General features: G+C 38.5%; 1 protein-coding gene across 1 annotated transcript in view; it reads right to left on the reverse strand.

Moving 5' to 3' along the window:
• DENND1A (DENN domain containing 1A) overlaps positions 1–13,440 on the reverse strand; it is a 545,605-nt gene that overhangs the window by 376,672 nt on the left and 155,493 nt on the right. The window contains exon 3 of the mRNA XM_004375649.1: positions 1,875–1,994. Coding sequence (XP_004375706.1) covers positions 1,875–1,994 — 120 coding nt within the window. The remainder of the gene's footprint in view (positions 1–1,874; positions 1,995–13,440) is intronic.

A 13,440-nucleotide genomic window follows, 5' to 3' on the forward strand; every position in this document is an offset into this window, starting at 1 on the left:
GGTTGTTCTGTCTCCTGCTGGAAGCTCCGTGAAGCTGCTTTCTTATACCCCCTGTTCGCTGATCTCCGATAGGAGTCCAAGATGGCGGATCCGTGCTGCGGTAGCTGATAGGGGACCTCTGCATGTATCTCTCCTGGCTCCCTGTTCTCGGTCAGTTTCTTATTCCATTCGCTGCTTGGCTGAGTTCTTTATCTCTTCATTTGATGCTTAGGGTTTCAGGATTGATGTGTGACTGTCTGACTTAGTTTTTCTGATCTTTGCTGTGGAGGGACGGCATGGTGCTTCTGACTATAGCACCATGTTGCCTGGAAGTCCCTCTAAATTTTAATTTTTAAATAAACTTTTCCACTGCAGTTGAGAGTTTCCCATGAACCACATACACATTCACAATCCAGCATAAAAAGGATTGTAACCCAAAATGTTATGGGGGATAAAACCTTTCTGCAAAGCTTAAAGAACTCAATTTAAGCTTTCACTGCTTCCAAACGAATATATAAACATGTAGATCCTGACCAAAGCTAAAATGTAACTTTAGACAAAAATGGAAAAGAAATTTTTCTTTAAAAAAAAAAAAGAACCAACACTGTTAAGTCGAAAGATAATTGTTTACATCCTTAGACCTGGGCTACTGGGATATGCTTGAGAACAGCTGTACACACTTTAATCTCACAAAGCAGTCAGGTTGTACCTCCTTCCTAAGGTCTTTTCAGCAGTCGTGTCTAGTGCCCAAATTACAAATGCTATGCTTGGTATGGAAGACAGTTGACTTCACTGATTAGAAACAATAATAATAAGATTTGTGTAGGGAAGCACAAAAGTGTAGCAGTCCGGACTGACAGTTACTGAGCAAAACAACCTCAGACAGTCAGCACCTCTTACCCCTGTGTTGTGAGGGTGTGCGTGTTTGGGGAATGAGGATAGGGAAGGTGGGTCTTTTCTTGGTGAGGAGAAGAAGAAAGTGCAGAGACTAGTACACCAGAGAACTATCCTTTTGTGGAGTTCAGTAAAGGTCTGGTCTTTTAACCCCGGGCCCAAGCCCAAGCCTGGGGACCCGGATTCTGTCAGGGGCACCTCCCTGCTGCCCTGCCCTGGACTGCTCCACATGAGCAGACAGAGACAGGAGGCAGGCCCCTGTGACACCTACTTAACCAAGGCAGATGGAGAGGAGAGCAAGTGGGATGCCTTTACTTCCCCCTCAGGAGGCTCCCAGCAGGAGCCCACAGAGCCAGCAGTTCCAAAATCGGATTTCCACACATCCTTCCACCCCAGAACACACCTTACCCCTTTGGTAGGAGGAAACAGAGCATTAAGCAAGTGTGGCTCTGGTGTATGAAGGGGATTTTAGAAGACCTAACGAAGTCTTCTTACAGGATTCCGTACTTTTTTCAAACCTCTTCAGAGGTAGCCAAGTTAGGAAACAGTTACTCACTCATTGACTCAAAGAGGGCAAGGGTGTTACTTTGAGGAGGACACAATCAGTATCTGCAAGACGTCCTTAGCTAGAGACACATACTTTATTAATAATCTTACATACACAAAATGTCCAAGTGAAAGCCTAACAGGCTAATTTCTGACAGCTCCAGATAACAGCAGGAGGAACTGAAGCCATGCTCTCTCCAGCCTCCACATACTATACAGAAGCAATGATCCCTTTCCCACCCAAGGGATGTGATACAAATAAATAAATACAATTATCTGCAGAACTTAAAGTGCAGGAACAACATTTTGAAGTCCTTCTCCCCAAGTGCAGTGACTTGTGGGAAACAGATATGAAAATAAAAAGAACAGCTGGAAAATTTAATTATGGAAGAACAACGCCAAAGCTGACATTGTCTCACAGAACTAGCCAATAGCCAAAAGCCACTCTCCCTTACCTTAAGATACAGAAGCAGCTCTTCGCTCCTGAAGATAAGCGGCAGAACCCGAATCTCTGTTTGCTGTCAATGTCAGTGAGCACAAACGTAAAGTTCTGGCCAACTTGGCTAACTGTGAGACTGCAGCAGAGACAGAACAAAGGGAAAATGAATGTGCAGTAAGTTTCTTGATAAAGTATCTAATCACGACAAGTCGTTGAACCTGTAACATTTCCTTTCTCAGTGGAACTCTTCATAAATAAACTTAAAATTTACACATTTCAAGGGAACAGACAGTGAGCTAGTAAAAAAAAAAAAAAGCATAGACAGTGAGCTAGTAAAAAAAAAAAAAAGAGAGAGAGAGAGACAGAGAGAGAGAGCAGCCCACTGTAGTGACTACCTCAGAACTCAGTCATCGGAGCTATTGTACCTTCCACTTATTGAGTTCAGGCACTGGGGCAGCTCTGTTAATCAATCTCATCCATCTTAAAAGGTGCATTCTATTAACCTCATTTTATAGAAGAGGAAATAGTCCCACAGAGGTATTGCCTAAGGTCCCAGCTGGAAAGTGGCAAAAAGCTGTACTTTAAGCCTAGGCCTATCTGACTCCAAAAGCCTACTCTATGAGCTTGCTGTTAATGATACTCACCTAATTACTCCTCTAGTTCAGAAAGTATTGGTAACTACAAAGCAGAACTTAAATAGCTACTATATGCCAGCCACAAAGCTAGACATTTGACATATACTATCTCATCTACCCCCACAACAACCCAGGAATTTAGACGGTGTTCCCATTTCACAGAAGAGGAGACGAAGGGACAGAACAGTTAGGTAATTAAATCAAAGTCACAGAGCTGCTAAGTGGAGGAACTGGGAATTCAAACTGGAAAGAAAAGAGGGCAAGGTTAGTAATTATTTTCCTAAATTTCTTTATCTTTCATAATTTTATATTTCAGAGGACAGAAATAACAAGTTGTCAGGCAATTCAAGGTGCTCTCTAAGAAATGGAAGCACAATTTTAAAGAAAGACATTAAAGAAAAAAAGTTAAAAATTATTGCATCAATGGAAAAATAAACCATACAAAAAACCCCTAACATAGAGTAGAAACATGTTTAAAAAATAAAAAGCATATTACCAATCAGAATGATCTAGACACTATCTCTTTAAAAAGTTATAAAATGTGTAAAAATCCAGTTTTTAAAAATCAGTTTACTAGTTAGCGTGGATTCCTTTTTAAGAACTTAAACATCTCAAAGTCTAGTACATAAATTTGTACTAACATAATATTATAGAATTTGAGATTGAATTACTCAAAGGCTCGCATCAACTCTAAGACAATCAAACTATATTTTGTAAAAAATACTCGAATTGATAATCCAAATCAATGCCCTCACATAGAATTTATTTTATAAATTATCACTGAAAATGAAAAATCATGGTTCAACGGGCCTTTTGCAAAGGCAGAATTTTTATTAGTCTTTGAACATGATATGAATTAAATTTCCAAATACAGGGTAGCCTTCCTTTCTAAAACTCCCTTATATAAACCGCATATGAAAATTAAAATTAAAAGGGACTTTCAAGGTATCCCAGTACAAAGGTCAATGGACCCTGTCTGGTTATATTTAAGGAAACAATTCCTTCCTCTGGAGCATGGTTAGAGAGAATAAGAAAGTAATCCAGAAAGAAAAGTGTTCCACTCTCCTTATTTAACTAGGAAGGTGAAGAAAACAAGGTGGCAATTTAAAAGCAACGTGGTAATAAAACAGGTGTAAGTAATGCTATCCCTCCACCTTACACAAGCCAGAAGAAGGAACACATTTCTATAAAAGTTACAGAGCTGTCAAGGGGACACCAAACGCTACCTTCTTATGGCTGTTATGTTTTATCTATAAAGCTTGGATACTGTGTTACGATGGTGATTTAATCCTGTTTTAAAGGGGGATTATATGATTAATTTTAACAAGGTTGAGAACTGAAGATGTGTGAGAAACAGGATTCTAGTTCACTTAATTAAAGTGACTGGAGAGAAAAGTGGGCCTCACTGGGGAAGGGGGAACCTGTGTTATTAAAATATTTAAAGCAACAGGTCAGGATGATTCTAAGTCATGCTTTTGTGAATCACTACTATGTGATCATACAGAATCTGGCTGTTAATTATTTTAACTCAGGGTTTGATATCACTTCTAGAATATTTAAAATGAATACTCTCTAAGTAGCATCCTAAAAGGGAAGGGTATTGATTAGACTGGATGAAAAGAAAACACCCACGATCTCTAGAAAAAGGACACAGAATGAACACAACTTGGTTTGTGAACTGGGTGTCATTAATTTGCCATTATCTTTCAACTACCATTAAAAACGCTGAAAATGCTTTTAGTTATATCATAGGCTCAAAAAAAGGTTTCATTACTCATTTGCTTAACTCAAATTCCAACTCAATCACTTGCAAGCTGGGCCTTAATTTAGCAAGTGACTTAAGTTCTGAACACTTAAGTTTCTTCATCTGGAATAACAATGGGTATACTACCATCCATCCCAAAGAATGTTTTGGAAATAAGTGAGATAAGCATTTAGTATAAAGGCCGGCCCATAGTAGGAACGATTAATAAAAGGGATGTGAAAACTAAATTTCAAACTAAAATCATGAATTTGCTTAGAGTCTTCCTGACTGACTCAGCTTTCTAATACTTATGAGGGGAGGAAGCAAGGATGCCTTTCTTTCTCTCTTGTCTGTTGCCTCTTTTTGGAAGGGGTAATCTTCTGGCTGACCAAGCAAGCCACTCAAGCTTGCATTAAAGTGAAAAAGAGTCTTTTTGGAGTGCCATAGCTTACAATGAGGCACTTATTAATCTCAATTGATTCACCTTTTCATTCCTGGTAGGGTGAAGTACAAATCATCAAAAGCCCTTTTAAAACCATTAAATTCTAAAGTAATTTTTTCCTTGGATAATTTCCAATAAACTAAAAAAAAGTCAGGTAAAGGGTAGTCAAAGATAGGTTAGCTTGAAGGTTTCTGAGTCTCTAAGGAATTTATCATTTCCTCTCTACTTGCTGAGGTGGTCTATGGAAGTGTTCACTGTTTCTCCACAAAAGCAACTTTGGGGAGAACGTCTGCTTCCTTAACAGTTGCAGTTTTTGTGTTTACCTCCAGTATCAGCACCCATGACTTCTTTACAGGAGTCAGAGATTTCATGATGATTAAAGCTGGGAAGAACCTTAGAAACCATCTCATTCAATTCTCTTCATTTACAGCTGGTGAAAATGAGGCGTCGTATTTTTATTTTTCCAAAAGTAATCAGGGGGAGAATAAAAATCTAGAACCAATTTCTGGTCAAAAGTCCTCTGCACTCTGCCACACTGTGTTAAACACCATGAAAATTCTCCCAAGGAAGCCTTCAACTCAAGTTTAAGGAACTCTGGTATGTGAGGAATTCAGACAGTGGTCTTATCAAATGGGACTACACATTAAGCAACAGAAATCAAATCTGAGTATCTCCAGAAATAAACCCATAAGACTAGAGCCAAAACTACCGTTAGATGGGCTTCCCATGCCTACACGAATACAGAAAACAAAGGGAAAAAGCAATGACTTTTCAAATCACCGAATTCAACTTTCATGCCACCTTTCAAATGCCTTCCAGCCACTCAAGTCTCCTCCAGCAGCATTTTGCTTAATCTTGAAGCTGTTTACAGGTCCAGTGTATAAATGAATTTTAGAGACATGAATCATGTGGATGAATAGTTTCATTACAGGTTTCCAGTGAGAAATGGAATTTTACATGTCAGCCTCACTTTTAGTCATTCATTTGATAAACTGAGCTACTACACTGGGCACTGTCAAAAGTACTGCATAAAGAGGGACCATGTGGTCCCTGCCCTCCTAGAGCTTACTGTCTAGTTGGGGAGGAATAATAAACAAGTATACTGCAGAATATACAGTTTATAATAGTGTTATTATGGAAAAAAAGAAGGAGCAAAGCAGAAAGTGGATGAGAAGGAGAGGACCTATTGAGATAACGCGGTCGGAGACAGCTTCTCTGAGATGGCGACAATACTGACCTAAAGGATGTGACAGAGCAGCCATTCAAGGAGCAGGGGACGGGGTGTCTCAGGAAGACAGAACAAAGAGCTGTGTAAGAATTCTGGGGCTGGAAAAGGCTAGGCATGTTGTAGAAACTAAGGGAAATCAGTAGAGGTAATCCCCAACTTACGACATATTTGAGTTATGATGAACTGCATTACGACCGCCTTTTTTTTTTTAATATATCTTATCGTTAGTTAATATGTCTACATACAGTGTTGCACTGTGTAATTTGGTGATGTTATCATTCTCAGATGTTTATATGTAATGTTTCTAACCCCCAAAGACAAAGATCAGATTTATAAAGATTACTGATAATAAAAGGCAATAATAATGAAAACTAAAAAAAGAGGTATTCAACTTAACATAAGAACCAATTTACGAGGGAGCCCTTGGAATGGAACCCCATCATAAGTCGGGGATTACCTGCATGGCTAAAGCACCGGAGATAAAGAGGGAAGTGGCATGATAAGAAGTTGCTAGATAAAGCAAGCATCCAATCATGCAGAGAATCTCATAGGGCATGACAAAGAATCAGAATTCTTTTAAGAAGTGGAAAGTTCTAATCAAGGGAATTTGGTTTATAGTTTTAAAATTTTGATCTGTTATGTGGAGAACAGTTTGGAAAAAGCCAAGACTGGAAAGAGGGAACATAATCAGTAAAGTACTGCAGTAGTCCAGGTGAGACTGGATGGTGGCTTAACTCATGTGGGGAGAGTGGAGATGGAGAGGGGTGGACAGATGCAAGTTATAGTTAGCAGGTATAAATGCCAGGCTTGCAAATGGACTGAGAATTAGGGACTGAAAAGGCAGAATATTACCATATAATAACAGAACAAACTAACAAGTTTGGGGGGAGATCCAAGAGTTTCATTTTGGATATGTTAAGTCTGAGAAGCTTATGAAATATCTAAATAGAAAAGTCAAGTAGGTAGTTGTACACACTAGTTAGGAGATGAAGCAAAAGTTCGGGTTGGACCTGAAAACTTGGAAGTTATCTACACAAAGATGGTATTTAAAGCCATGGTAAAGAATGAGATCACTTAGGGAGAAAGTTCAGAGAAACAAAAAGGGACCCAGGTCTCAGTTCGAGGAACGTGGATTCACAAGAGGATGGGTAGAGAAGACACCATCAAAGACAAAGAGGAAAACCAGGCAAGCAGGAGAGAGTGGCCAGCTGTACTGAATGCAGCAAGATGAGAAGAGAAAATAAAATGTCCATTTAATTGAGCAATATGGAGCTTGTGGATGACATTGATAAGAATAGCTCTAGCTGAATAACAAAAGCAGAAGATAGACTGAAGAGGGATGAAGAATAAACTGAAGTGTGCAGACAATTCTGAGAAGCTCTGCTATGAAAGGGGACAGTGAAACGAGTCAGTAATTAGATGGGAATGAAGAGTCAAAGCAGGGTTTTTTGTTCTTTTTCTTTTTTAAGGATGGAGGAATACCAGAATTGTTTTTAAGCTGTAGGGAATGCCAGAGGCAGCAATTTATAATTCAGGAGAGAGAAGATGAAACAGTAAAGTCTATACTTTAGAGTGAAATACTAGACATACTACTCAGTAGCTACGTGAGCACACTCAAATTAGTATACCTCAGAGTCTCATCTGTAAAATGGGAATAACAATACTTACTTTGCATAGTGGTTGAGGTTTAGAAATAATGCACACAAAATGACTAGCATATACGACATACATAATAAAAATGGTAATTACCAATGCTACAGAACTGAAACATTTTGTGTCATTCTCCATTTATTACACCTTACTAACAACTATTAAAAGAGGACGTGGAAAGAGGGATATCATTGCTGATGTCAGATGGATCTTGGCTGAAGGCAGAGAATACCAGAAAGATGCTTACTTGTGTTTTACTGACTATGCAAAGGCATTCAACTGTGTGGATCATAACAAATTATGGGTAACGTTGTGAAGAATGGGAATTCCAGAACATTTAATTGTGCTCACGCAGAACCTGTACATAGACCAAGAGGTATATGTTTGAACAGAACAAGGGGATACTGCGAAGTTTAAAATCAGGAGAGGTATGCGTCAGGGTTGTATCCTTTCACCATATTTATTCAATCTGTATGCTGAGCAAATAATCAGAGAAATTGGACTCTATGAAGAAGACTGCAGATATAAGGATTAGAGAAAGACTCATTAACAACCTGCGACATGCAGATGACACAACCTTGCTTGCTGAAAGCGAAGAGGACTTGAAGCACTTACTGATGAAGATCAAAGACTGCAGCCTTCAGTATGGATTACACCTCAACACTGAAGTAAACAAAAATCGTCACAACTCGACCAATAAGCAACAACATGATAGACGGAGAAAATACTGAAGTGAAGTTGTCAAGGATTTCATTTTACTCGTATCCACAATCAACGCCCACAGAAGCAGCAGTCAAGAAATCAAATGACATATTGCACTGGGCAAATCTGAGATGTCACCTTGAGGACTAAGGTGTGCCTGACCCAAGCCTTGGTATTTTCAATTGCCTCATATGCATGCAAAAGCTAGACAATGAGTAAGGAAGACCGAAGAATTGATGCCTTTGAATTATGACATTGGCAAAGGTACTGAATATACCATGGACTGCCAGAAGAACGAACAAATCAGTCTTGGAAGAAGTACAGCCAGAATGCTCCTTAGAAATGAGAATGGCGAGACTTCATCTCACGTGTTTTGGACACGGTATCAGGAGCGACCTGTCCCTGGAGAAGGACATCATGCTTGGTAAAGTAGAGGGTTAGTGAAAAAGAGGAATACCCTCAATGAGATGGACTGATACAGTGGCTGCAACAATGGGCTCAAGCATAACGATTGTGAGGATGGTGCAGGACCGGGCAGTGTTCTGTTCTGTTGTATATAGGGTCGCTATGAGTCAGAACCAACTCAATGGCATCTAACAAAAACAACAATTATCTATTGAATCATCTACTGCAAGGCACCTCCAAGAGTTGCTTCTCCTTTCCTTCAATGCATATGGTGTGATAAGCAGGAATCAAGTGTCATCTAACTATTACATGTCCCAACCTGTACTTACATGAGCCTTAAAACTCCCTTCTAAAACATACCTTTCATCTGTCTAAACCCCAAGTTTCTTACCTTCCCTGCTCAAAGATCCGAGTGGTAAGAAAGACACTGATCCAAAATGTCTGGGGACCAACAGTAGGTCACACATTACCAGATACAGGGCAACACCTATCTGCTTGAGAAACACACTGGATGATTTTAAGAACAACAAAGACCTCTCCACTCACTTGGTCTACATGACTCTGACAAAGTAAACATGAAATCAAAACTGGAGAATCAAAAAGTATAAAAACCAGAAGGAATAGCAGAGACCTAATCCAACCCCCTCAGTTTTATCCGGGAAGTAACTAAGGCCCTCAGAGCGCAGACTAAGTCACTGGCTGAGCCAAAACTAAAACCGAAGTCTTCAGGCTGCCACCCGCAATGCTCTGCCCACTACGGCCCAACTGCTTCATCGTTATCTAAAGGTAAAAAAAATTATCATGGAGCACAGCTTAACCTATAGTTTAACCCACAGGACTAAAGTGGGCCAAATGGATTCAGTTTTGAAAAGCAGAACAGGGTAAATATATGGGAACAAGTGGAGAGGTCTGAAAAGATATACACTAACGTGCTAACCATAGTGTCTCTGCATGGATTTCCTTTTTGCTTATCTGAATTTTCTACTTTTCTACAATAAATATACATTGCTTTTGAAATAAATTTTAAGTTTGTTTAGTTAATTTATTTACACTGTGATTAATCTAATGGAGGCAGTATGATATAGCAGAAAGAGTATAAGAGATTTGGAGGGTATGGGTTCCAAAATCAGCTTTACCACTTATTAATATTGGGAGCTTGGACAAGTTATTGAACCTATCTGAGCCTCTTTTTCCTCATATGTGGCAAGATGATAATGGTAACTTTGCAAATTTCTCACCTTTAAATGCAGGAAAAGAACATAGCACACAATACCTGGCACATAACAGATATATAATAAAAGGTTCCAGTTGCCGAGGAGTCGACTTCAACTCAGGGAGACCGCAGGTGTTTATCAGAGCAGAACTGTACTCTATAGGGTTTTCAATGGCTGAGTTTTTGGAAGTATGTTGCCAGGCCTTTCTTCCAAGGTGCATCTGGGTGGACTCTAACCTCCAATCTTTCTGTTAGTAGTCGAGTGTGTTAACCATTTGTATCACCCAGGGACTCTAATAGAATGGTAACTAGTATTGAAACCACATTTACATCTGTGGTTACATCCTGAACCATTAAACTATGCCTCTGCCGCTGAAAAGATGTCATTTCATTTAATGCTCATATCATTTGTGTGTAGCAGTGTAATTTATAGGGCAACTGAGTGGTAGCTAACTTTCTGGGTTCTGAAAGATGGTAAGCACAAACATCGGAAGGAACAGCATTTCCATCATCCAACGAGTCTCTTGAGTGCTTTGCTTAACTGAAGCCGGTTATCAGCTATCAAGTGCAAGCAGTGCCACAATATGAAATAATACAAATCTTATTTTTTTCTACAAGACATTGCTTTCATCAATAATAATAAAAAGTCTTTGGGAGTGACACAATGAAACTCAGCACTGTCATCCCACCACCCCCCTTCACCAAGAGCTTCAAGTACAGTATAGCACAGAAATAACTCCTGATAGGGAGTAAGAGTATCTGGTCCTTTCCCAGCTCTGTAATTTCATAGTTGTGACCATAAACAAGCCATTTCATCTACATGGATCTCAGTTTCCCTTCTGTAAAATAGGATGTTTAAACCAGATGAATTTCAGCTTTAAAATCCTGTGGTCTTGCTCCTACATGTTTTCAAGGCCTCCTGTAGCCAGAGTCCAAATTATCATGGTACACATCCCCCTCATCCCCAACAGGCTCCATCTGCTCTGACTGGAACAATCTCTAGGCTCACTCATGATTTTTCCTCTAGTTTGCTCTTACCTCTCCCTTCCACTTTTCCACTTCTTGCCACACCTGCAGCAACACAAGCCTCATCACTCTAAGTTTTCTCTGATTTCTTTCTTCCCTAACCTCACTATCCTTTGGGATAAATGATGTTTAATGTGTCTTTACTGACTAGGCTGGGAAACACATGGAGGACAGGGCTCCAAGTCTGATACCATTTCCATATCCTTCACATAACCCAACATAACGCTATATATTCTGAATCTTTATTTGTTCTTTTGTTTTTGAAAAAGATAGCACCACCATCTATCCCCTACAGTTGTTGGGACTAGAATCAATTATGAACTGAAATACAAATTTCCTTCCTCTCTCTTTCTATCTATATCGATGACTGGTCTTTCTACAAGGTGTTTTACTGAAAAGTGTACTCGTTGGGGAGACAGACATCTTGGTTGTGCTAACAGCCTGAGAGGATGCTGGGAAAGTCACAACTTCTCTGCAGCTTAGACTTTTTTCAAATGAAGATAACGGGACTTGTTCTTATCTCTTATGATACGAGAATAAAATGAGATAATACACGAGAAAGCACTTTCTTTTGAAGAGCTACCAGCATTATTATCTTTCTTAAGTCCTAGTTTCAGAAAGAAAATCATAAAACAACACTAGAGACAGCAAGATGTCAATGTTAACGAGTGATATGATGATGACTGTGGAAATCCCACTCTTGATATAGACTAGAAATGTCAGAAAGTTGTATTACCGTTCCTTTGGGTAGAAAAGCAAAGATACCGAAAAGGTTAGGAAGCTTTCTCTTTTGAACACAATCACCTGGAGGCATTACTCATTTCCCATGCTGGCATATTTTCTAAGTCAAACAATATCATAAACACACCTGGGGGGCTTTGTGGGCCTCAGAATCAGGGCAAATCCATTTGACAGTGCTAACTGCAAACTAATTGAAAAAAACAGAAAAAATCGTGACATTAAACCTTTGGATTTATTAAAAATGAACTTCATTATTATTATCTCTTCTGCATTAAAGTATGTGAGGTTAGAGGTGAGGAAACAGAAGAAAAAATACAGTCCCCAAAAGAAAGAGGGCTTTTTTGGGTATCTATAAAAGTTATCAACACCCATAGGGGTAACACAATACAATGCAGGAGAGAGCTATTGTACATTGTCAGGATTAAAATGTATCCATAAAAGAACACTTCTGTCTCCAAATCATTTTGTGAAAAAAAACACAAGAAATGTGATTAGGGGAAGGTAATCTGGAGAGAAGTATTTTGGAAGAAAAATATTTTTCTAAGAGGAAAAAAAGCATTAGACATTATTGTAGACCAAAAACAAAAAAGATTTTAGAACTATCACTTAAGGACTCTGCTTTTCTTCTATTTCAGAATGTAATCACTCAGACAAGCAGGTAAGTAGAGGTGTGTTTGATGAGTGGGGGGAGGGAGGATGTTAATCTCATTGTGCATTTGTTCTAATATTAGTTTACAAATTAAGGAATACCTATCCAAAACAGCTCACCACTCTAACAAGAAGTCATGTAAAAATGTATTCCCTTATTTTTCTTTGTTAAGCACCTAACCACATTTAAAAACATTTCAGCTTTCTTAATCTGTATAAATATGCCCTTGCCATAATTTGTAATACATTTTATAAGTGACTGGAGGAGATTTCATGCATCGCTAATTCATACATATAAATGTGAAGTTTTGCATTAAACACCTCTAAACAAAACCCTATTTCCTGGCTATTTTTAGATGGAATAGGATAAAGAAGAGACGAGAGGACTCTCATTACAAAGACTGACCCTCTTAAAGGTAAGGCTATTCTGTGTTGAGCATCAACTTGCTAGTAAAGTATTCCTGGTACCAGGATCTAAAGAGCCTGAGTCTGGAAATACTACAATGGTTGATTGGCTTAAAAATAACATGTTAGAACCAGGGAAAGCAGTGATTATAAATGGCTGGCAACATTCCAGAGTTGCTTTTTAGTACTCTTTTTGCCTTTTAGTAATTTTTTTAACTCCTTTGGCTGCCAGTTCTCAACTCACACCATTTTTAGATTTATGCCAAATAAGCCAGGACACTGTTACCACAAATACAGAGAAGATTTAAGTAGCATATCTACATATATGTATTCTAAGTCACTAAAATCTTTCAGGCTTTGCCTTGTTTAGATACATTAAAATACATAAGGCCTTCCTGAAGATGGGTACATTTTACAGCTTTCTAGGAACACGATACAGCATTTATTACTTAAAATGGTATTTTTTTAAACCTCCCTGTCACTAAAAGTAGAATTCTTAAAATGGAATGTATGTATAGTCTCATAGTTCAATTCCCCTTTAAAAGAAAAACTGAAAAACCATTGAAAACAGACAACAATGAAGTGGAAAATAAATTACAAAAATGCTTAAACTATAATGAAAAACACAGTAGGCTTTTTTAAAAATAAGATGAAGATGATTGGTTTTCGTCATTTTATTAATGTTAGTTATAGAAAGTAAAAAACTATAGTTATAGAAAATAAAAAAAGAAGCTCTTCTAAAA

This window comes from Trichechus manatus, unplaced genomic scaffold (genome assembly GCF_000243295.1).
Source record: "Trichechus manatus latirostris isolate Lorelei unplaced genomic scaffold, TriManLat1.0 scaffold00038, whole genome shotgun sequence".
Classification (NCBI taxonomy): Eukaryota; Metazoa; Chordata; class Mammalia; order Sirenia; family Trichechidae; genus Trichechus; species Trichechus manatus.